Genomic DNA, 24,273 nt, shown 5'->3' with positions numbered 1-24,273 from the left:
GGGACATTATGGCCCCGCAATCTGAAATGCCGGCACATCCCCGCGTGATCTGAACTGCGGAGTAGTGTGTTTCTCGTTTCACATTGCTTCGAACTTTAGCTTCGACACAATATCACCAGCTTTGACAATGTCGCTCCTTCATTGAAACAGTGAGGACCGACTTCAGCATAGGCTGGCAGTCAAAAGGAGATATGCTGACCTCTGTCCTAACCCTTCGACTACACACTTTGGGCGCCGCGGAAGGACAATCCAAGCATTTACTCCCCCGTGTTCGGCGACTGGAAACAGCTTCAGGTGATTACCATTTGTCCATGAGGAAACCGCTATCTCGGACTTTCCTTCAGGTCTTCACCGCCTGTTTCCTACTTGGAGCCCCAAGGCATTAGACGGCAACGAAATCCAAGCCAGTATTCTCACTCCACGGCGTCCCTTTGAAAATCGAAGCCTAGCGTACCCCGAGAGAGCGCCTGGGTGAAGCTCATCTTGAAATTGGGATGCGTCTGACCGGAAATGGTTGCGCCTTTATCGAGAAACTAGAAACGGAGTATGGAAAGCATCTGCCTGCTGGGCATCCCAGCGGTCTTTGTTGGTGGTCGCTAGAATGCAGAATGGGGGAAACTACCCCGTGACTTGCGGATTGCCAAACTCTTTGATATTGCGCAACGCTGTGTATGCAAAGCAAAGGAATGTCGTGGGACGAAGTTGCCTTTCGACTGAACAATGAGACTCTCAAGTGAGCCTAGCGGGCTCTCTATGACACTCAACCTTTCTACCCCGAGTCCCTGCCCTACGATTATGTGACTACAAAACTCCAGAAGGTCTCTGATGTGTGTGACTGGTTTTGTTACAGGGTCAGAGTCTGTTAGTACAAGTGAGCGTGTACCAAACTATAGTATCGACTAACCGTCATATGTTATGGAGCAACTGAAGATCCACCATGTTCGATTTTGTCGTCACGGGCAAAGTGGGCAGCAACCGTTTGCTCAAGAGCATTTCCGTATTCATGACGTTCGTTCGGATATAATTCCCCCGAGAAAATTGCCAATCAGCCTGCAGATTCGCGATGAATCGCACTAGTTCCATAGCATGAACCACCTGGGTATCAACCACTAGAGCTTATCCCGCTTCAATACCCACTTTGCATACGGCGTCCGTATGATGATCTCGCTCTGCTAAGATGTCCGATAGGCACCGCCAATTCAAGTGAGACCAGAGATATCACATAGTGTACAATGTAAAGCTTTTCAACCCGCCGCCACGGGATATGGCGACTGCCTGTACATCCAATTGGTGACGTCTAGCAGTCGGATATGCTCCGGATTACCGAGGTCCCCCACATGGGCTAATCTACCCTCCAGGACAGTTGGATTGGAACGGAAAGATATACGATGAAGGACGGACAGCGCCAGTGCGACTTTAGGCTTTCTCCAGCTTCCAAGCTCGCCTACCCCGCGATCCCCGCATTCCGATCCCTCTATTGTATGGCCATTGACTTCTCGGTCCAAATGAGCCCGCGTATTCGGTTGCATTTCCTAACGGGGCTGCTGGCGGGCTTCTTGGCTTTCGTTCAAACATCCGAGCGGCGCGGGGTTACTCTTGGCGAACACCTTCACATTCGTGTCGGCATCTGGGGATAAGACAATATCCTGCTTTGGTCTCCAGAGGTACCAATGAGAGGCCTACCCCATGGCTTAGCTGGAATCTCCTTCCGCTGTAGGCCGGAGCATTTAGCAGAGGGGCCTTGCCGTTGTCAACGTTTCAATGCACCCTTCAACCAGTCATCCAGTAACGTTCACCCATCACACCGAGTACTGAGAATTCAGGCTATTGGTACAGCATGCTAGGATTATCATTGACCGTGTGGCAGTGCCGAGCAACATGGTTCAGGCAGGTTGTTGGCTAGCTTGCATGCCTTGTGTGATAGTGGTCATCACGTCATGATCCCCGGTTTTAGGGATTGTGATGCTTTTCTCATCTATAAGTATGGGCCCTTGTCCCGAGTCTTGGAGTGTCCTTGACTGCTGAGAATCATCAGGTTCCGCTAACGCCACCCTCAATTCGGTCAGAATATCGTAGGTCCCATTTTACTCCACAAAAGCCGAGAATGCGGCCCATCAAAAGTATTCCAGCTGTCTCCAAGCTGGCCCCTCTTGCGCTTCTCGTGCCATTAGCAATCGGAACATCGACTGCTTCGTCGCAGAATGCAGTCGAAACACTCCCTGCCTATCGCAACGCGTCACTATGCGCTGATTCAAGGGTCGAAGATCTCTTGAGCCGGATGACCCTCGAAGAAAAAGCCGGCCAAATGTTCCATACTCGAATGTCGCAGGGCCCAAACGGAACCTTCGACGCAGGTGACCAATACCGGGCCAGCACCGTCGACCGGGTAACCAAGATGTTCATGACGCACTTCAACGTGGCCTCCAGCACAGCGTCAACGAAAGACAGCGCAGAGTTCGTCAATCGCCTTCAGGAGTTGGCCTTAAGCACGCGGCTCGGCATCCCCATCACGCTCTCTACCGACCCTCGTCACGGCTTCCACGATAATGCGGCCGCCGGTGTCTCTGCCGGTACTCTCTCGCAGTGGCCTGAGAATATCGGACTCGCGGCTATACGGGACCCCGACCTTGTCCGCAAATTTGGCGAGGTCGCGCGCGAGGAGTATACGGCTATCGGGATCAGGGTTTCGCTTCACCCGCAGGTTGATTTGACGACGGAACCACGCTGGGCGCGCACGAATCACGGCTTCGGCGAGGACGCGCAGCTCACTGCGACAATGCTCGAGGCGTACATTCGCGGGTTTCAAGGCGATAAACTCGGCGCGCACTCGGTCAGCACGGTGACGAAGCACTTCCCTGGCGGTGGACCGGCCGCCAACGGCGAAGACTCGCATTTCGAATACGGGCAGAACTCCACGTATCCCGGGAATAACTTCGAGCATCACCTTATCCCGTTCAAGGCTGCCATTGCCGCGGGGACACGGCAGATGATGCCGTACTACTCGAGACCCGAAGGCACGCAATTCGATGCCGTCGGATGGGCATTCAACAAACAGATCATCACCGAGCTTCTGCGCGGGGAACTAGGCTTCGACGGCATCGTCGTGACAGACTGGAGTATAATCACCGGCTCAGACGCCGGGGGCGAATGGAGTCCTGCCCGGGCATGGGGAGTTCAGGATCTCAGCGAGTCCGAGCGCGCTCTGATAGTCCTCGGTGCGGGCTGCGACCAATTCGGCGGTGAAGAGCGGCCCGACATTATCATTGACCTGGTGAACCAGGGTCTCGTGTCCGAAGAACGCATCGACCAGTCCGTCCGCCGTCTCCTGCGCGAGAAATTCCTCCTAGGCCTCTTCGAGAACCCCTTCGTGGACGTTGAAGCCGCAGAGGCAATCGTCGGCAACGCGTACTTCAGAAAACTTGGCGACCAGGCCCAGCGCCGCGCGTATACCCTGCTCACGAACAAGGGCTCCACTCTCCCGCTCCGTCCCAGCGCCAGTGCCAAGTTCTACATCGATGGCTTCAACAGGACGTACATGGAGAACCGCGACCTAACCGTTGTCGACACACCCGAAGAGGCGGACTACGCCCTCCTCCGCCTCAACGCCCCCTACGAACCGCGCAACAACACCGTCATCGAGGCGTTCTTCCACGCCGGATCGCTCGAATACCCAGCCGCCGAAAAAGAGCGCCAGGCCACTATCTATAATACTGTGCCCACAGTCGTCGACATCCTCCTCGACCGGCCCGCCGTTATTCCTGAAGTCGCTGAAAGTGCAGCCGCACTTCTGGGAAGTTACGGGAGTAGTCCCGATGCATTCTTGGATATCGTCTTTGGGATTGCGAAGCCTGAGGGGAAGTTGCCTTTTGATTTGCCACGGTCTATGCAGGCTGTCGAGGACAATATGGAGGATGTGCCGTTTGATACGAGGGATCCGGTTTTTAAGTTTGGGTTTGGATTAGCGTATAAAGAGCCTTGTGCCGCTAAGTCTCGTGCTTGTTTTTCATAATGACGACTATTCATGGGGGACTCAAACCTCGGGCGTTGATATACTGGCCAGCATCCTCATAACGCATGGCGGGATTGCGAAATCCCTGTTCTCCCATCATGTTTCTCGCATTTCGCGGTGGTACGAACAATGAACCAGTTTCGTGCACCGTTTGCTTCTCCTTTCGAGATTGATCGTAAAACAATCTGTACACTCCCGGAGCAAAACGAAGTATCCTCGAGAGTCCAGCATGGTGGGGGCTTGGCTAATACACGACACGCACCGCAAGAACATCGGAATAGTAAAGCACGCCGGCGCGCTGAATTTCTATATAATCAAATACCAACACCATCAGGTAGAATACAAACACTATATACAGTCCACATTCCGTGGCACAACGATCTCAGCTTGAGACTTAGACGTTGTAGGTGTGTTCGTGGATGTTGATCGTCTCAACAGTCCAGGTCTTGCCGCCGTCGGAGGAGCTGAACTCGGTCGAGTCGGCCTCGGTCAGAACAAGGGTGTCCTTGAAGGTGTTGTCGACGGCGTTGAGGATAATGGTTGTGTCAAGGTACTCTGAGGGCAGCGTTAGCATCTAAGAACTGCTTTTGGCGGTAGGGGCAGGGGGAGAGTGAGGGCGAGACATACGATGCGCCGCGACGGTCGTGCTCTCGCACGCGTCATCCTGGCATTCGACGGCTGTACCCCAGCCCTGAGCCTGTCCGGAGGAAGTCGAGAGCGTGGAGACGGACTCGCCGTTGATGTAGACGGTTTGGTCGTACTCGCCAGTGCTGTCGTTGTAGACGTCTATTCACACAATTAGCGATCCCCACGCATGACAAAACAGCCTTGAATGTAAGGGGGTACGAACAGTGCATAGTAAGCTTATCGCCCTCATTAGCGGGAACCTCGGTGCCGCCGAGCTGCTCGCCCTGCAGGGTACTAGCCCAGGTACACCACTGGCCCTCGGTAGCGCCGCAGTTGGCGTTGGGGTCGGAGAAGGAGACCGCAAGTGCCTGGATCAGATCGCCGCCACTGGTGCCCATGCCGGGCCAAAGGGCGAGACGGTCCTTGAGGCCGGGAGTCTTGGGGAGGACCAGGGTGGTGTTGGCTTCGCGGATCCAAGATTGCGTTGGGCCGAGGGAGAAGGCGGGTCCGAAGCCGACAGTTGACTGAGCGGTTGCGGTCGCGAGGAGGGAGAGGAGGGCCGCGGTGGCGGTGAAGGTGAATGAAGGCATTTTGATGGCTGGTTGTTGGTTTGGTGGTGGATTCTAAGTGATGTAGTTGGTATGGAAGTTTGAGGCCTGCTGAGGAAGAAAACTCAGCCAGGTAGGGGGATTGGAGCAGGTTTTATACCGCGTCTGGTCGGAATTGGTCTGGACCGGGCGCTCAGGGAGTGAGGAAAGACATCACCGCTGATCGAGGTTGAAACATCGTGAAACGAACATTGAGGACATCGAGTATGAGGGCGGGGCCCGGGTTCTGTGTCAGGGGCTTAGCAGTGGGTCCAGATGAGCTTGATTTTGATACTGTCGGGATAGGGCTGTTGGCAGAATCAGAAGTGGAGTTTCTCCATGTGCTTGTTTGCGGCCGCGGTCGTTTCAAGTACAGGCTTGTTTCATGACTTGATGGCATGATTGATTCCGTATTAGCTAATAGGGGCGGAGACTGCAGGCAGCCGCATTTGTCCCTCAATTTTATACGGCGAAATTGCCGTCTCTGCTGGGGTGTGGAGAACGTGTTTGTGAAGATAGGGCTTCGGGCGGACGGTCCTTGACAGCGGTAACTGCTCCATGCGTCCAGATACCCCAAAGTATCCGCCCCTTAATCTCGATCTTCGGCAGCCGATGCCCTAACGACAGTGCCGCTGAGCACAGAAAACCCAAGCCTTTTCGACAGGTGGAGCAGAGGCCTTGACGCCGAATCTCCTGCCCAAGACAACATGTCAGGGAGCGCAGCCGCTACTCAAGGCCAAAGGAACGCCTCGTTCAATGGCCTTTTTCGGCAATTGAATAATGGTTCTGTTCGAGGGTCGGATAGAGCGAGCTGCGAAATTAATGAGGCTGTCCTCGCGAAATGCTGGTCTTGATTCAGCAGGTCCATAATCTTGCATTATAGCGAAAGGATAAGTTGGCGTAGGAGACTAATCCCCGTGTATACTCAACCGTGTTGCGAGAGCCACTTCTCTTTCATATCCACCATATTATTCGGGATTCCCATCGCAAGAGTAGCCCGTCCATCCTTCGTATTGAGCCGGTAAGCTTCCGCGGTCCGGGGCTCGAAAGAGAGAGGGGGGGCGTGTGGGCAAGGAGACCCGAGCTCGTGGTATCATTTATCGCTAATGCCGTTGACGGTAAACCAAGCGGTATAGTCTTTTCTATTACAGCCTATTTTGTTTGTCATCCGCCTTTCGACCCTTCCTTGCGTGTCTCTAAGTATTCGCCTGCAATTTGGTTTCAGTCGAGTTCGAGGGGAAAAGATCGTTGAGCTTGGAATTCCTGCTGTGCGTCAATCGCATCCCAGAACCTCGGATGGTCTGGGTCCCATGCAATGAATCTGACCACCACATCATCGACAATGATACCTGGTGCCAAGGAAATTGTTATCCTGCCGTTGAGCTATTTCTTAATGAAACTGGACGTCGCGAATGGATCCAAGTCAACGCTGTCCGAGGTAGGCAGCTTGGCCTCGGCTTTGCAACTCCTGAGCTCGGCCAGAAAAAGGGCTACTGCATTGAGCTTCACTCACGCGACAACTTTCTCAACGATGGCTCGGCTCCGAACAAGAGCTTCGACGCTTCGTTAGCAACCTCTGGAAAATTTGCGGCTGACTATCGCTGCCCGATCATTGCTTTTCGTCAGATTCCAGCACCTACGCGTGAATTTGAATGGTACGGAGATATCCCGCTAGGTGACTTTCGCCATATCCTTGACTACTTTGAGGGCTTCCGAGTTCGAGGTTAAGACGTTAAGATTTGCTGAGATAGAACCTCCTACTTTGGCCATTGAGGACGAAGTTTTCAACTTCCCGTAGTAGGGACACGATTGTGCACTTGGGCTCCATACCTAGCAGTGTTTGCGTTGGATGGTGAGAACTGCTATTCCTCACATCATCCAGTTGCTCTTTCAGATTGGCGATCCAGGATGGTTCTCGCAGCTTGGTGAATAATGACCTTTGTTGTTTAGCACGTGGTAGGCTCTAAAGCCTCCATAAGGACCTATGGCGTTGATAATGGTCTGGTTATGCCCAAGCACAACATCTACAACAATGTGATCAAAGTTACAATCAGCTGCTCCCTCTTAGCTAGCATTTCATGAGTTTCGTAGCATCAGTGCCTTCAATCAAGATTTGTTGTCTTGTCTACCCTATTGATCTCAAACGTGAGGTTTGGCAGTTGACATAAAGGGAAGGAAGGCACCCAGCGGGCTGCGGACAAAGAGCACAGTGCAACTCCAGTCAGCTTCATCTTCTCATCTCACCTTCAAAATCTTCCCACCATTGTTTTGCTGCAACCAATATTTTACCATTCATCTATACCTTATATATATATTCTGCCCTCCATCCACTATCTTACCAGTGATATCTTTGAATCCCGTCGATGACGCACCCGTTAGGAGCTTCAGGCGCAATTCCGAACGCCCTTTCTCCCAATCGACATTCTCCTGGGCGGCATTTCCCAGCTCGGCATCCACCCCCAACACCAGGCTCCGGTGACTTCTGAGTAAGTGAATCAACACGCTGTAAAGCAGCCTATTGAAATGCTCAGACTAACGAAGCGTAGAACCCCCGGAGAGGCTCCCGTTCGCCGCCGCCGCCAAATGCAGTCAGCGTCAATGTGCCTTATCTGCAGCAAAATCAACGCTCGAAAGTGTAAACGTTGCAATAGTGCCGCTTACTGCTCGCGGGACTGTCAAAAGGCAGACTGTCTATCATACAGATTGATCCGCGAACAGGCAACAACCCCAAAACCTCGCCCATCCGATAGCTACAAGCGCGCCATCTACTTCCCCGTGAACGAACCCAGACCGCGACTGATTTGGATAGGATTCGTGCGAAATACCAACGTCGAGGACAAAGATGGGACGGATGAAAAAGTCAGGGATAATCGCAGACACAAGTATATTCATGCCAACGAGGTGCGAGACAGAGTACTCGGCGATGGAGATGATGCGCATCGCTCGCTACCGAAGGTTACTGTCTGAAGCCGAACTACCGTGATACTATCGGCAGTGAGGGACCCCGCCATAACGAAAGCCTTGAGAACTCGCTTTCGACCTCCGGCGAGTTTTCTATTCCCTACCGCGGACCCCTAATCGTGTATCGCGAGGTCCCTGGAGAGCTCATCGAAGACATTACTCTGGCCGACTTTCGCAATATCTTGGACTACTTTGAACAGTATCGTATAAGCGGAGAACCAGCAAATTCTCCTCGATCAATTGCACCCCCTGCGCATGGTGCAAGGATACCCCGTTTTGGTGAGCGCCAACTCCAAAGAGGCTGTGCAATGCTGGCTGTTCGGATAGGTACTGTACCTTTGATTGCCATGGTTGATGGGCGCAGTCTCACCCGTTTCGGTCATGCTCGGAATGCCACTGATGATTTTCAAGTATCCTCCTGAAATTTATTCGCCTGGTTCCAGTGAGGGTGACCTTGCGAAGGGGTATGCCTTGCTTTTAATGCTCGAAGTAGACCCATCGAGCCCCACCTGGGGCCGGTTGCCTGCTGCTTGGGTATCAAACATAGGTGATGTTTTTGTGATGCGGAAGGACGGGAAGGACCTGAACCTACACCATCTGAGGAGAATCTGCGGCTTTCTACGCGACGTACTATATTTCCAGATAGTCCGTGTTTGGAGGAGATTCCAGTTAGGGGAGCAGTTGTTAGAGACTATGAAGCAAGATGTGTTCGAACTCATCACATGGGACAATGTCTTCAAACACGAAGCAAAGCTTCATATGGAGGGAAATGGCGACATAGGGGTTCTTCATGGCCCTTAGTTTATACAGTCGTCGCTTGCAAGCAGTTTTGTGGCTATGGATGCCATTACTCTGTCATGTCGAAGTCTTCAAAGCTTCCAGTGGATATGGTGTTCAGCGAGGAACGGCAGCGCTGGTGGACTGTATAACAACAGCAACGATGCACCTATAGATACTAGTTCTCTTAGACTACTAGATAGCAAAGCCTAATTGTAAACACAATATCATCGCAAGCATTTTCGATTGCTTGCCCTCGGCACTGGCGCCGCAAGATTTCACATTGTTCCCTCGAGGTTTTGCTAAATGAAGTGAAGAGAACAAGTAGGAAAAGAAGGAAACAAGCATGCAAGAATTGTATTTGCCATTTGTCAACTTCATAAACGATTTCCTGGCAAGATGCTGAGTAGGTAGGTAGGGGGTCTAGCAGCCGGTGTATCTGCTACAAGCCTTCCTAGATAAGATAATCTCACAGCTTATCCTATATGGTTACTACCCTATATTTATGAAATTCAATGCAGACTAAGGCAATTAACCCAGCTTTCAAACCTACTCAGAGAATACTCAGGGAAGATCTAGGTCAAGCATTGTTCGGTGGCTGGCTCGGTGAGGTATTCCAGGCTGAGGCGAGTCTTGGCGCCTTGCTGGGGTGGAGTGAAAGATCTCCTGCAGGAGCCACAACATAACACAACTTCTTTTTCTCCGAAGCCTTTGCCCACTCAAACTCCTTATTATTTACATCACGCGTCTTTAGTTTACTCAGTATTGCTGAGACGGAAGAAAAGATCTCCGGAGTGTCACCGCACAAGACATCCTCCTCTCTTCCCTAACCTTCGCCAGCCCAGGCTCCTTCCTTGTTTGCACTACGAGCCTCTTTTTCCCTGTCTATCCCTCGAGACCGCAATGCGTCGTCAATCTGAAATGTCCGAAAACTCGGAGAACGATGGCCAGCACGCCGAACTCTCGGACCTCCTTGCCAACTGCTTCGGCTTAAATGACCTAGAGCTAAGTGTCGATGATGACAGCACAGCTGGGTAAGACGCATTTTTCCTTCAATCCAGAGACCATGAAACTAACAACGGTCTTGAAAGCTACGGAGCTGCCGCCACCGACCCAACGATCAAGTACGACAAGAAGGAGAACATGTGCACGATTTGCAACGCCGCTGACGCTACTCTCTGCTCTCGCTGCCACAGCGCATCATACTGCTCCAAGACCTGCCAGAGAGTCGACTACCCGGTTCACAAAATACTTTGTCGAGATGTTGCGGCGCAGAGTCCCAGGCCCGCTGAACATATTCGCGGGATCTACTTCCCAGTCGACGGAAGGAAGCCGGAGGTAATCTGGGTCGGTATAAAGAGGGCGCCCGACGGATATGAGGCCGAACTAAGGTATCTTCTCCCGGACGGTACGGACTTCTTTAGCACTGGTATGGGCTACGATATCATCGATGAAAACCCAGTTCGCTGCCGACAGTCTGGGATCGGCTATTCGCGGTATCTATCCCACTACAAGCCCAAAGGCTACGCCGTTGCTCTATTTTGTAAGAACAACTTGCAATATGCGCCCAACAGCAACAAGAGCTTTCAGGGCTGTCTGACCGCACCCGAAACATACAATCATCCTTACCGGGGGCTTATGATCGCTGTTAGATTGTTACCGAAAGATTAGTGTGACGATATGACCCTAGCTAGCTTCAGGGATGTTATCGACCAGGTTGAGAGGTTCCGCACCCAGTGCTGCCCTAAGATCAAAAGACTACCTGGCGACACTCCCACCTTTCCCCGCGGTGTCAAAATTACCTGTTCCGGCGAACGCAAGCCAGGGGCCGCATCCTACGTCAGCGTCTCAGCGAGCAAAGTACCGTGGATAGCGGGGAGCACAGGGTCTCTATCCGCCATTTCGGCCAAGCTAGGTATCGCCATTCGCCTCTGGAAATACCCAATCCCAGACAGCATCGTGGACCGAAGTAATTAGGCCGCCGCCTTCTTGATGAAGGAGCTCGACCCGATGAAAGATACATGGGGCTGGGCACCCCAGTACTGGGACCTCAGCATCGGCAGCGTGTTTGCCATGCGCGACAACAGAAAGGACCTTAGCGTGAAGGATGTGGAGATGCTCTGCACATTCGTTACCAAAGACGCTCAGCCGGTGATCGGAGAAGCCCTGGAAAATATACACTTTGCGTGCGTGGAAGCGGAGGATTCGGAGGAGTCCGAAGAGCGGGACCAGGACGAGCTCTCACTCGAGTGCAGAACTTTCAAAGAAAAGGCAATGGAATTCATTACACGCGAAAATATGTTCAAGTTGCGCGGATAGGGTTCATTTGCTCTTACGCCTTGTCAGACGTGCCCTGACTCAAGATGTCTTGCCTGAAATAGCTATCGCCAGTAGCGCCGACTATCTACTCAGACTTATCGCTGACATCGCTGACGGGTCTTTCTTTGTTGTTTTTCTCGAGGCCTAGGGCCACTCGCAGCTCATGGGCCTTGGATGTTTCTGGAGATACAGCGTTGGTGCCAGAACTTGGTAAAGACGTTCACGAAGAATAATTGATCATTTCGCTATATTTTTCTTTCTACTTAGCTCAGAACAAAATGAATCTCCATAGATCTTTCTACTTTTCTACCGTCGCCCGTTATTCTGAAGTCGGATTCCAATGATAGGGCAATCATTAAATCATTTAATACTCAACATTCGAAATTGTGTATCTCAGAGATACCTGAATGTTCAAAAGATGGGTCGGATATTGTTCTTGAAATTTTCAAGGCCACTTACACTGTTCGCCTAGAACGTCAGAAGCTGTCAGTTTTTCGCGGAGATGGCATGGCCGTCTCGGCGAAGAGCAACTCAACGTTTGTACCCACGGACCCCAATCATATTCTATTTCCATGTAGAAATTGCAAATCTTAGTCAGTATCCCAAACCACGCGAGCTTCTCTCTAGCCTGGACTTGGTAATCTCAAAGTTTCCTGAGGATGGAGCTTAAAAGAGACGATATTAAGTATTCTACATCTTACTTAGGACCGGTGAGACGTGTAATCTGAGTCAATAAGACTTCATTCAGGAGCGCATTCAACAAAAGAATGGTTGCTGGCAGGACTGAGACCTCATTGAATGCGATTTAGTCTTGGCGTGGCACTGAAGCCAGAGCTCCCTGGCAACACAACTTCGCTTCCTTCCCTCCTCTCAACTCTCTTCCTCCCCTCGCATCTCTCTCACCTACCTCGACCACTCATTCCTTTCTTCTTCGAGCGCAACCTTCGACATAAGGACGCAAAGGCTCAAGTCTTCAAATGTCGAATCTCAACAAAGATCGTGCCCAGGAAGGGATGGCGGAGGTGGCCGACCTCTTGTCCGATTTGGCCATCAGTGACACGGACCACCAGGAGTCGAATGATGACAACGAAACTGCAACCGGGTAAGATAGATCTCTCTCAAACCTGGGGTGAATTTCTACTAATTCCTCTCCTAACAGCGCAGATGCAGCTCCTCGCACTGACCTCCCTGACTACGATAAACCCGAAAGCGCCTGTGCTATGTGCAACACAATAAAATCTCGCCAATGTTCTGTCTGCAAAAGCGTCAGATGACGAAGTTCCGGGCTGGGAGAAACGTCTACGCCGAGGCGAACGTGCTATCCGAGAGCTAGTCCTGAGCTTCATCACCAAGGAGAACATGGTGAAAATCTACGGATAGTTACCCTGGGGTCTGAGCGAGGACATTCAAAATGGTACCCACGTTCAGAACCGACACGTCTCTTATTGACGGTTCCTATGCATGGTTTAGATTTGCGCCACAGCCCTATTTACTCTCGATTGACTAATAATTTGAGCGCCAGTACTCCGTTTCAAAACACGTAAGGAGTGGTTGCTTCGATGTTTGAGAAAAGTCGGCTTCGGGCGTCAAGCTGGATATCCCATCCGCGAAGCATGATGTATCTAACCATGTTGGCAGCACATTTCTCCGCCTTAGCTAATGAATTTGATTGATCGTCATCTGGGGAATTCTCTACTCTGCTGATCAAGACCACAGTGTCAACCTTTATGCATAACAGGAACAATTTCTTTACCAAGCTAAAGGCCCTGATGGTCTTCGTCGAGACTTACCCAGACCATATCTGTATACTGCCTCTTCACATTTTTCGCGCTAAAGCTTGCAGAATCGCATTAATTGGGTCTATATCTGAACTACGGCCGCAAATCGTCGATCACAGATGTCTTGGTACTGCCGCCGCCATGCAACATAGATATGTAGCTACGTCGATGGTATTTACAAAGTCCACAAAGGGTATTCACGCAATGACCAGCATTATACCCCTGTACCCGAAACGGCTGATTCAAAACTAACAAAGATTTTACTTTAGGAGAGCTGCTAGAGCAACATAATAACAAATAGAGCTTACGGGGGCTAATATAAAGACAACCAACTATACAAGAGACCAAGGCATCTAGAGATTTCCTGGATCAGCCCGGTCTCTTCCTCGCGCTAGCCTTTGGTCGAAGAGGCAGGTCTTTCTTCTCATCAGGCGCAAGTCCCACCTCCTTTGCAGAACCTTCCGCTTCCACCTTTCTCCTCTTCTTTGCAGCCGCCTTCTCTTTCGGCTTGAGAGGAAGCTCTGCCTGCTCACCAAGCGCAAGTACAGCCTTCGCCGAAATTCCAGCTTCGACCATCGCATCACACGTACTCTCCAGGCTTCTCTTCCTCTTCACAATCGCCTTCTTCGTCCTAACCGGCATCTCGACCTCAGCCCCAAACTTGACCCCCTCGCCATCAAGCTGCGCCTGCACCCCGGTATCAGCCTCGAGTTCTGCTTTCTCGGCGGGTCCTATCCATCTCCACTCCACCACGCTGTCCAGAAGGATACTCAGCCAGCTCCGCTCAGAGCTCAACACCGCCATGCCAGCCGTCTCCTTGAACACCTTATGACTCACAGCCTTCCCCTCGGGGACAGTTATCGTGCGCTTCATTTCCCACGGCGCAACCATAAACGAGCTGTCCATTTCCTCCGTGCGGTAGGCGCAACTGTACCCCGACCCATTCTTTCGATCCAGATCAGAGCTGAATATGTCGACGAATGTCCAGAGCTCTGTTGTGCTTTTGCGCGATGGGTACGTCGGTCCGTACAGTAGGACCCAGTGCTTTGCGTCCTCGGGCTCGGTGGGTGCTGTGAGGATCGTTAGGTGCGAGGCGAGCGGGATGGGGGTTCTTGATCTGGATAGACGCGGTGGGGGTTGCGGGATTCTGTTGGGGAAGGGGAAGGGGGTCGGGGAGCGTGGGCGGTTCATTTCGCTTTGTTTATTTGGGGTATCAGGTTGATTAAGCACAGTATGTGTGTTTGCGTGTAGTGAATATCCGATTTGGATTTCTGGTTTTTTGATTTCCCTTTTCGGAAGGGGATTTCTGGTTTTTATAATTCATGTTGCCTGTGGTGTTTCGTTTTCGAGGGACGGAACAGGGGCATAAAGCCTTGAGGTTCGAGGTGTGTCATTTTCTTTGAAGCCCTAAACAGCGATGCCCTCGACATCCTTATGGGCTTTCTAGCGAAAACGTCTAGCCGTTGGAGTCTCAACTTTCTCTGTAATTATCTCAGCTTCAGGGGTACTAGTCATGGTCTAATCATATAAAATCTCCGCCGAGTATTACTTGTTTCGAGAGCAATGTCCAGGACACTGAGGTAACGTTTGGGATGCAAGCGGTGTTTCAATCTCTTTGAGTCCGCCATTGTCTTTCGAAGAATTACAATGCATTCTTGAGACACGATATGTATGCGGTGTATCAGCAGCCAGGCAAGCGTTCCTTTTCTTTATTCTCGAGACGACGGACTCTAATGCCAACCACGACTCTTGGAACGTAACTTCTTTGCGGACATTGTGCTTGCAGCGTATATCGGTATATCTAGAGTAGGCGCGTGCCACGGCGGAGGCAATGCATCTTTTACATAAGAGGGGCAGAGAAAATACTATAGCCTAAACAGGGACGAAACAATTGTCTCGTAATGGTAAAGTTGCTGGAACGGAGAGTGGATAATGAAAACATTGTCTCTTTATCCAGTCTGTATGGCTCGCATTGTCAAGATTCTCCTGTGAGCCCCATATCGAAGGGCAAGAACCGGCCCAACTGAATTTGTATTGGCGATTCCCAGCTGCCGGGCAGTGACAAAGGGGTCTCTTTAGCCATCATCGCCATCGAAGCAATTTCAGGCCTAGGTATGGTGGTATGCTATTCCGGCCCCAGATCAACACTTCACTTAGTTTATATCCTTCCCTATTGCTTACAAGTCTTGTAACTGGTTGAGAACTGCTTATATGGCATCCTACTACCTTCACAGCATATGGTAGTATACTTACTCATCGTACCGTTATGGTGTCAATCAGAAGAGGCCCTAGAAACGCGACTCCTTGCATCCTACGATGCACTTCATATATCACTACTCAGGCTATAATGGGAATCGCCGACAGTTCGACATAGGAGTGATGGATGAGTGACTACGTAGAGATCCTGAATACGCAATCCTTTTTCTTAGGAAAGCTGGGAATGGATAAATGAATTGTTCTTGAATAAAGAGTGACTCAAGATAAATGCCTACAGAGCAGGATGATTCACTGATTTTGTCATATGGCATAATAGCCAACGAGTAGAAGAAGCGACAGCGAACAATAACGAGAACTAGAGTGAATAAAGGAGCCAGAAAGCTCTGAGGTGTGTATCAATGGATAAGCTGCGAAGAGTAGAAGGTGGCCACGACAGTGTTATATGCACGAACAGTGAACATCTAGGAAGACGACTAATGCCGGCCAGGAGTAGGAGAACGAGGCGAGTAACCGGAGTCCGGGAAGTCGTCCTCCCTAGGAGTGCGAGGTGAATGAGGAGAATAATGGAAGTTCGGAGGCAGACCCCCCATATGGATCATGTTCGCAATGTCAACGTCCGTCAGCGTCTCATCATCAAACAGTCCATCCTCCTCATCATACTCGTCATCATCATCATCGTCACCATCACTCCCAAAAACCCCTGCCTCATCCAACTGCGTAATATCATCAAACTCCCCCGGCCTCGGAATATTCTCATCAAAGTCAATTTCAGGTAAATCCTCCTCCCTCAACTGCGACGGCCGAACACCCAACTCCCGCGCCCGCGCAGACACAATCCGCCCAATCCGCTCAAACTCCTCCATCTCCTCCACGGAAAACGGCATTTCCACTTCATCCTCCATGTCCATGGCAGATTCCCCTCCCCGCTCCCGCTCTTGCGCCGTCTCATACTCCAACTGCCCCGGCTCGCGGTGGTCCGGTCCATAATGCCCCGGCAGCGTCGCAGGCCGAATCCCAGTCGCAGGCGCAATGCTGTTCCTCGTCCGCCGCAGCCCCAAATCCCGAGACCCAATCTCCCCAAACGCAACCATCATATCGTGCTCCTCGCGCCGCTGCCGCCGGAGATCCTCCGCCCTTCTTGTCCCGATCAGCCGTGTCCAGTACAGACTGCTCCAAACACCGCGCCGCACCCCCGCCACCCGCCGCTGTAGGAAATCCGACTCCCCCCGCAGACATAGCACGCTCTGCAGCACGCGCGCCTGCCGCCACTTGATCCAGCGCCACTCGCGCAGCTTGCTGAGCAGTCGCGTGTGCCAGTAGGAGGCGTCCGCGCCGCCGATCTCCACGCACCGACGGATCAGCGTTGTTAGCTCGTCGTGCGCGGCGCGCGGGTACTCGCAGATCCAGTGCGCGCTGGAGTAGGCGTCTTCACTGTAGGTTGTTGAAGAGGTCACGGTTTGCGAGGTTATGGTTAAGGGAAGACCCCGCGTGGGCACGTACGAGTTTGGGTTGTGGATGTGTAGGAGTTCGCGCGTGTTTGTGTTTTCCAGATTTGTGGGTGTGAATGCGAGTGTCCATTGGTGCGGTGCGGCTTCGTTTCGTTCCATGGAGACTAGGATGAAGAAGATTCGGTTGTTGGGGTTTGGGAGGCGGCGTTGGCGCGGGACGGGGGCAAGGGACGTGGCGGTTTGGCTGGCGACGGTGTTGCTGATTACGCGGCGGTTGGCGCGGCTGGCGCGGTGGGGAAGGATGATAGGGGAGGGAGGGGGGCTTGGGCTGCTGGTGGTTGACATGGTGGTGGTGGTGGTCGGTCTGGTGGTTGAGAGAGGGTTTCGGGACTTTCGAGGGATGAGGATTGAGAATGAGTATCGAATCTTGCTATCGGGGATAGGAAGGATGAGGATGGAGAGTTACGCCGGGGTCAGAGTTACTTTATATAGATCTTCTCTTAGTAGATCTCTGGAGTGTTGATGTGTCAGTCATTGTGTGACATGCGCTTTCACTTTCGCGGTGAAGTCTCACTGGTTTCATGTCTAGCAGAATGAGGGCCATGACATCGGGCTATCTGGAGTAGTCAAAGAGTGCCAGATTTAGACAAGTACCACTCTTTTATTCGGACGTTTTGATGAGACAAAACCCGCCTCTAGTTTATGGTTCAAAGTAAAGAATCACAAAGGCCTTGACGAGTTGCGGATAAAGACTGACAGTGCAGGGAAATTGTATTCCCAAAGAGGGCCTGTTCTACCTCCTTGGTCATGGACTAAGGACAACAAAGGTTTGTTTCATTGTTTCTCTCTTTACACTCCCTTTGGCTGTACTCCGACTTTGTTCGTTCAAAGACACTCCGAGTGAGGAAAGTGACCCAAGAGTCCACGGGTGAGACTGCCCTATCTCGTTGGATGCCTTTGTATTTTATGGTCATTAAGAACACGTTCGCCGGGGGTCCAGACTGGCTATCTCTAGATGTCTCTTCTAAAAGGGAAACGAATAAGAACAGGGTATCACAAACGGTATAGCCCTATAAGAATCATGTGAGGGGTTCCTATACAGACAGTTTACCTACTTCCTTATCCCCTCGACAGCATTTCTCGCATGTTTAGAAAAATATCCGTTCAACGTTGAAACCAACGTCGATACTCTACTCTCCCTCATCAATCAGATACCACTCACCATCACCCGTTAACCACCATGCCACCCCCATCCCCGCCACCAAAGCCGAATTCGGCCCCTGGCGCTACCTTTACATCTTCGTACACATGGACCCCCACGAAACAACCCCACACATGTGGAGCATCGCCTGCATCCCCACGGACTACGACGCCCACACCGAAGCAACAATCTACCACGTGCACAACCGGGACTCCAAACTCTACATCGAAACAACCCTCGACGGGCACGCCCTCCCGCTGAATGCCATTCCCCCCTCCGAGCCCTTCCACGCCTACACCAGCTGTCATCGGATCTGCCGGTACGCCGAGACAAGCCAGGGAGTTATACCGGGGCTTATTATTGACTCCTGCAACATTGCGACGAAAGATCCGGAGCTGTCGGGGTACTGGGTTTTCCCGTTTCTTGAGGATCTGGCGGATTTTGATTGGATTGAGACTTGGGAGAAGGATATGTTAGCGGAGGTGCTTTTTGCGAGGGTTAGGGAGCCACAGGAGGTAGCTGGGAGTTTGTTTGATGAGCTTATGAATTTGGATTTTGTGATTGAGTATCAGTGCAAGAGGGAGAGGCATGAGAGGGAGTGGAAGCAGCCTGCTATGAATGTGGTACGGAGGGATGCGGCGAGGAGGGAGAGGAAGAGGAATGGGAGGGATGAAATGCAGGTGGAGTGATTTGGATAATATGAAGTGCTCTTCCAATTCTTGCTGGTTGTTGGACGTATCGTTGTCACTGCTTATATGATTTCGTGGCCTGCATCTGTCTTTGGTTGGTGTTTTACGACTGTGGTTTGTTCTTTGAAGCCAGCGTATCGATCTAAAGCTTCATGTTTTCCACTCTCCTTGAGAATAACCGGAGAAATTCTTCTAATAGCTTCTTTAACATTATCTCGTCATATTATGTCTAAGATGTATTGCTTAACACCGTTATATTAGTGATATTGTCAAACGCTGATATTTCCCGTCAGGGCCTGTACACGAATTATATATATATTTGATACGTTGCAGTGGGAGAAAGCCAGAGGCGATGATCGAGAGAGATCCGCGGTCTAACATTTTTCCTTCATAATGCTAAACGCAATGCGCGACATTCAACGCGGTAATGTGTCTTAGGCACCTGCAAGTAAGAGGGTAAGAGGCATCATTTAGGGTTCCGTTGCCAACGTGACTTCGCTAGAGCCCCACTTTAGAGCCTACCTATGTATTTTGCTGACGCGTTTTATAGAAGTTATCCCGTTGTGGCTAGATACTACGAGAACTTTGAAATTGAATATAATGAATGAAAGTTGTATTGTGAGACGCTATGGTTGGTAGAAGAAGAAAGATACCTACTTTAGTGAGCGGGGTAGGCCTTATGCCAAAACACTAAGAGATCGACAAGGTATGGGCAGCTTACAGAAGTACAGTGCTCATACACTTATCCAAGAGCACTAGGTAGCTGTTGGAAGCAACTAACCTCTAAGATAAGGAACCTTACGAAGGCTTACATCTCCATAGGATGATCCCCACTCCCACTCCCACTTTCACTCGCACCCTCCTCCCCCTCCAAGACCGCGGGGACATGAAACCCTCCCAAATCAAAGTACGTCTCACCCCGCACCTCCAGCCCATCAACCGCCTTCTTCAATTCCCTTGCAAGAGAATCAATCTTCTCTTCATTCCCATTCCCATTCCCGCTCTCCGGATCCATCGGACCACAACAATCCACCAAAAACCCCATTGCGACCAGGTCTTCAAGCAGACCTTTCCACTCCGCCTCAGCTAACACCATACGTTCAGTACGAACCTTGTCAAACAAAGCGCCCAGCTTCTCCTCCTCACCCCGCCCCGCAATGTCCCGCAACCGACCTTCCCTCTTAGCCTCCTCGTACATCTTGTGCACCTGCTCCTGGATGTCTTCCATTTCCCGCTCGATGGCAACATACCTGCCCACGAGCGTTGGTGTTGTTGTTGATTTGGCCGCTTGTCCGCTTCGTAACCTTCGGTCCTCGGTGAAAGATATCTTATAGGGCTGCGAGATACCCCGGCTGTTGCGCGGGACTTCGCGCTGGAAACTGAGGTGTGTTGCGGCGACGGGTGCGGTGGAGTCCTTGAGCGTAAATGTTAGGGTTAGCTTTGGGTTGGGGTTTGAGTCTGTGTTTTTGCTGTGTAGGGCGTGTACTTCAAATTTGGGGGGCGTGGGAGGGGTGGGAGGGTGGCTGGTTGCGGCGGAGGCGCGTGTGCTGGAGCGGGTTGAGCGGGTTGTGGGTGCCATTGTGGTTATTCGGTTATTCGGTAACTTGGTGGTTTGGTGGTTCAGTGGTTGATTGAGTGGGAGTAGATGTGGTGAGATTGGCTTAGGAGTCTAAAGTCGACTGTAATAAGGGAGAGTTGGACGGGAAGAGTAGTGAGGGCGCGATGTTTACTCGGATTATATGTCCTGTGGTCCCTTTGTTAATCGGCGTGTAAAGGACATTGTACCTAAGTGACAAAGCCTACGCCTAGTCGAACCTGACATTATTCATCAAGGCCCGACTGATAAGATTTAGTTAACAAATGCCTTTGCGGACCGGAACCCCTATGGTACTTGATTATGAACGATGAAGAGGACGCGAATGGGTCTTTCCTTTCAAGTGCCTTTTCACGGAATATATGTGAAAGATGATGTTGGACAAAAGGCTCTCCCTCATTTCGCGGCTCATGGTGCACACCAGAATGAACAAAGCCTTGGTTGAATGATGTTTTTGTAGTGCATAGCGTATATGCTTTGTTACAGTGGGTGGATGAAGGGTACTGGCAAAGAGAGAGGCAGAAAGGCCGTCCAATAACAGGTTGGATCTGATTTTGTAGCCATTTCTGCAACCGAATGCCTAACAAAGACGTTGTTCTAGAATATTTGTGTGTTATCGATAATATTAGTCTTGATACCTGGGAACCGGCCGAAATTGTCTGGCATGAGGGTTTGCCCATAGCCAACGTGTTGTACTGTAACTGCATCATTACGAACCCAAGTGTCTTAAGTATAACATCTAATGCAGGCAAAATATCTTGTCCTAGCGGCATACCTAATGTATTCCCATTGCCAATTGGCATTATCATAGAAAGTGCGACGGCTCCTACCGGATAGCATGCCTCTATTCGCGATCTAGGGTCTAAAATGCTAGGTGACGTTGGGAGGGGACTAACTTAGATATACGATATACCTACGAGGAGAGGTAATTGGGGATGCTTATATCAGGATAAAACATTTGGTCAAGAACATGAAATTCGATAATCAACGAGTGTCGTAGACGTAAAAGTCCAACTTGATCGAAAGGGACAGTACCCACCGGGAAAGCTTACAATAGAGTCATACCTAGTCGGCAGGCACCATATGTCGGGAGATCGTCAAAATACCCCAGTGCAGGTAGGGAACGTCTAGGATTAACTGCCATAGTATGGCATGCAGTCCCCTGTCTAATTCTGACGGATGGCGCTGGCACCATTCCCCTCCAACGAGTCATCCCAATCGTGCCACTATTCAAGCTTCGCTCAGTCGCACCTCAAACGCCCTAACATCCAAGCCCTTATTCTCGCCGGAGAACCCAAAATCCTCAAACGCCCTCTTCAGCTGTCCCGCCAATCCAAGCAGATTACTCTGATCAGGGATCGGGACCTCAAAATCGTTAAGATCACGATCCCGAAGAAGCGCAGGATCCTTCGGCCGAACAAGAAACATCCGCTTCTCGACCTCCTTCAGAATCATCAGAAAGTCTTTCTCCGAAAGCGTCTTCCACGTCTCCTTCGCGCTCTTCTCTGTCTCGTTCATCTTCAGCTTCATTCCCCCCTCCATAACCATCTTAATCCAAATCTTTCTAAGATCGCTATCGGAGAAACTCATTTCGGCCGTTGCGATCTCGTCGATAAAAAAGTCGTTCCGGAATTTTCCTTTTTTGAAAATGCGTCTGGTTTTCTCGGAGTAGGTTCGGGAATAGGAAAACTCGACTTTTATTTCTCCCGCTGGCAGGTCGGCCTGCATGTAGATTATTCGGGATTTTATGGGGGTGTCTTCTGGGGCTTTGAAGAACAGGGTTACGGCGGGTTTGCTGTTGATTGTCTTGTGCTGGTCGAAGGCGACTAGGACAGTCCATAGTTTCGATCGTGTGGGGAGTTCGTTGCGCGGTGTTGAGCTGGAAGGGAAGGACATGGTGAAGTTGGTTTTGATAAGATGTTTGACGTCTGATCGTGATTGTGGTTGAGGGGTTGGCTGGTTCTGCCTTGGTGTTTTCGTCGGAAAGACCCAGGCCTTGGTGAAGGGACTTGAAGACTGGGAAGGCCAAATTTCTTGGGCCGTATATACGCGATGTTCTTTTCTATCGAGCGGACAAAGGGTGGTTACCAGAATGTAACGCACGCGTTGGGAGGCTTTCATAGCCTCAATGTTGGCCTATGTTACTTTCTTGTCTCATATTCACAAAACCCCTTCCATGGTATGTACAATGTCCTTTTCAATTTGCAACGATAACTTTGAAGCATGATTGTCTCTTTTGGGCTTGTAAAGGGTACCAGGCGTATCTTTGAGGGGGTCCAGTTTATTCTAAGGTCACAAATTGCAATGGTGCCTCGCCAAGGTCTACTAATCCATGTATCAACTAGAAATACGATAGGTAGATCTGATCACCATCAGGGTTGATGGGGGGTTCTTAATACCTAGGTAACATATCCTACTGGGAGAGGAGGCAGATACGTAAATATAGATCTTAAAAAAGGAGTTGCACTGATGAGAACAAGGCATTGTTATTAAAAAATCGAATTAACTTTCAACGAGCATAGCAGGATTAACGCCAAAGATATACAAAATAAAAGGTACTTCAGGGTCAACGCTATCACAGGTACTTCTCGTGGACATACTCGTGCCAAGGTATAGAATCCACAATACTACCTGCAACATCGCCCTCGGCCGCAGAAGGGGGGATTGGCTGCACTCGCACCTCAAACGCCCGGATATCCATGTGCTCGCCTACCCACCAGAAGTCGTCAAAGGCACGCTTCAACTGCTGCGCTAGATCAGCCAACTGAAACTGGTTCTGATTCTGAGTCTGGTCGTTATTCTGGTTCGAGCTGGAACTATCTGCAGCATTAGCTGGAAGGTCCGTATCATCACCATCATCATGGGAATTCGACTGAAAAGGAGGACAATTCTGACTGGGAAGACTAACAAGAAACCCCCTCCTCTGCACCTCCGCCAAAATCGCCAGAAAGTCACTCTCCAATAGCGTCTTCCACTCCTGCCCCGCCAATCGTTCCGTATCCTCCAACCGCAAATCCACATCCATCCCCCCCTCAATAACCATCTTCATCCAGAGCGCCCTAAGATCCGCTTCGTCAAAACTCATCTCCCGCTCAGCAAAATCCCCAAGCCACACACTATTCCGGAAAGTCCCCGTGCGCAGGATCTCCTTCGTGCCCTCCGTCAGAAATCCCTTGTATCGGACTGTTGTTTCTCGGTGCTCGGACGGGATCTCGCTCTGTAAATAGATGACTCGGGAGATCACGGGCTCGTGGGCGCGGAAGAGAAGAATTACCCCTGGTATCGTCGGGTTTGGGTATATGTCTTCTCCGATCTGCTGGTTTATGTTGTGGGTTGGGGCGGCGTAGACGGACCAGTTTGTGGTTCGGACTTGGGTGCGGGATCTGCGTGATGTCAGGTTGGGGCGGGATTGGCGCCGTCTTGAGGTTGAGGTTGAGGAAGACATGTTGGGCCGTTCGTGTGGTAGGCGAGGTCTGCTTGTGTATTGTAGAGCCAGAGGTATCTATCTGCTCGATTCTGCGTCGGGGATCCTGTTGCAGGTGGGCAAGGAATTCCTGAGATCGACTGATAGATTCGAGAACGCAGAATTTGTGGAGGGTTATATGCACAGCCCTCTTTGTCTTATTGTAGATAAAGGGTCCTCACATTAATACAATACATGTGTTCGAAAATCTTGTTCCTTTGATACATGTGGCTTTGATGTCTTCGCTTCACAAGGACTCTATTGACAATGGGTAGTGCCCTTTGCATTGTTCAGGATACTTGGCCACATCAATAAACCAGACCTTTCAAGAGATTAAGGTCGCAAATTGCTATTTTAGCTATGCCTGTTTGTCGACTGGACTGATGTCTGCTCAGACGCGTCCTGCCTAAGCTGGGGGAGGACTAGGTATCAACCGCCGTACCAACCAAAACTATGGTAGGTGCTGCCACGGTGACCAATACACTTAGCCTACTCCAATCATGCCTGCAGGTAGTAACAAAGGAGTAAAAAAGGATTAGAGATTTTGGGAGATAGTCATATACGCTTGCACTATATATTTCACACAAGCATAATAGCATATGA

At 50.8% G+C, this 24,273-nt stretch overlaps 9 protein-coding genes across 9 annotated transcripts; 3 read left to right on the top strand and 6 right to left on the bottom strand.

The window, feature by feature from the left end:
• Positions 1-1,878: 1,878 nt before the first annotated feature.
• BDW74DRAFT_185752 (glycoside hydrolase family 3 protein) lies at positions 1,879-4,009 on the top strand (the record flags this gene model as incomplete). Its single annotated transcript, XM_073731105.1, has 2 exons — positions 1,879-1,881; positions 2,201-4,009. 2 exons carry the CDS (start codon positions 1,879-1,881, stop codon positions 4,007-4,009), a joined length of 1,812 nt encoding a protein of 603 aa, XP_073582795.1.
• Positions 4,010-4,403: 394 nt separating this feature from the next.
• Positions 4,404-5,226, bottom strand: BDW74DRAFT_185751 (uncharacterized protein; the record flags this gene model as incomplete). The annotated part of the gene is made up of 3 exons (XM_073731104.1): positions 4,404-4,564; positions 4,637-4,795; positions 4,860-5,226. The coding sequence occupies 3 exons, from the start codon at positions 5,224-5,226 to the stop codon at positions 4,404-4,406; spliced, it is 687 nt and encodes a 228-aa protein (XP_073582794.1).
• A 4,638-nt stretch (positions 5,227-9,864) lies between these two features.
• On the top strand, positions 9,865-11,280 carry BDW74DRAFT_179158 (zinc finger MYND domain-containing protein; the record flags this gene model as incomplete). The annotated part of the gene is made up of 3 exons (XM_073729385.1): positions 9,865-9,995; positions 10,053-10,608; positions 10,939-11,280. 3 exons carry the CDS (start codon positions 9,865-9,867, stop codon positions 11,278-11,280), a joined length of 1,029 nt encoding a protein of 342 aa, XP_073582793.1.
• A 2,147-nt stretch (positions 11,281-13,427) lies between these two features.
• Positions 13,428-14,249, bottom strand: BDW74DRAFT_179156 (uncharacterized protein; the record flags this gene model as incomplete). Its single annotated transcript, XM_073729384.1, has 1 exon — positions 13,428-14,249. One exon carries the CDS (start codon positions 14,247-14,249, stop codon positions 13,428-13,430), a length of 822 nt encoding a protein of 273 aa, XP_073582792.1.
• A 1,499-nt stretch (positions 14,250-15,748) lies between these two features.
• Positions 15,749-17,068, bottom strand: BDW74DRAFT_179155 (uncharacterized protein; the record flags this gene model as incomplete). The annotated part of the gene is made up of 1 exon (XM_073729383.1): positions 15,749-17,068. The coding sequence occupies one exon, from the start codon at positions 17,066-17,068 to the stop codon at positions 15,749-15,751; it is 1,320 nt and encodes a 439-aa protein (XP_073582791.1).
• Positions 17,069-18,031: 963 nt separating this feature from the next.
• Positions 18,032-18,613, top strand: BDW74DRAFT_179154 (uncharacterized protein; the record flags this gene model as incomplete). The annotated part of the gene is made up of 1 exon (XM_073729382.1): positions 18,032-18,613. One exon carries the CDS (start codon positions 18,032-18,034, stop codon positions 18,611-18,613), a length of 582 nt encoding a protein of 193 aa, XP_073582790.1.
• An 808-nt stretch (positions 18,614-19,421) lies between these two features.
• Positions 19,422-20,192, bottom strand: BDW74DRAFT_179153 (uncharacterized protein; the record flags this gene model as incomplete). The annotated part of the gene is made up of 1 exon (XM_073729381.1): positions 19,422-20,192. One exon carries the CDS (start codon positions 20,190-20,192, stop codon positions 19,422-19,424), a length of 771 nt encoding a protein of 256 aa, XP_073582789.1.
• A 1,245-nt stretch (positions 20,193-21,437) lies between these two features.
• Positions 21,438-22,103, bottom strand: BDW74DRAFT_179152 (uncharacterized protein; the record flags this gene model as incomplete). Its single annotated transcript, XM_073729380.1, has 1 exon — positions 21,438-22,103. One exon carries the CDS (start codon positions 22,101-22,103, stop codon positions 21,438-21,440), a length of 666 nt encoding a protein of 221 aa, XP_073582788.1.
• A 679-nt stretch (positions 22,104-22,782) lies between these two features.
• On the bottom strand, positions 22,783-23,652 carry BDW74DRAFT_179151 (uncharacterized protein; the record flags this gene model as incomplete). The annotated part of the gene is made up of 1 exon (XM_073729379.1): positions 22,783-23,652. One exon carries the CDS (start codon positions 23,650-23,652, stop codon positions 22,783-22,785), a length of 870 nt encoding a protein of 289 aa, XP_073582787.1.
• Positions 23,653-24,273: the final 621 nt, after the last annotated feature.

This window comes from Aspergillus multicolor (genome assembly GCF_047715735.1).
Source record: "Aspergillus multicolor strain CBS 133.54 unplaced genomic scaffold BDW74scaffold_16, whole genome shotgun sequence".
Taxonomy (NCBI): domain Eukaryota; kingdom Fungi; phylum Ascomycota; class Eurotiomycetes; order Eurotiales; family Aspergillaceae; genus Aspergillus; species Aspergillus multicolor.
The sequence above is the reverse complement of the archived record's forward strand: the minus strand, read 5'-3'. Positions and strand labels throughout refer to the sequence as shown.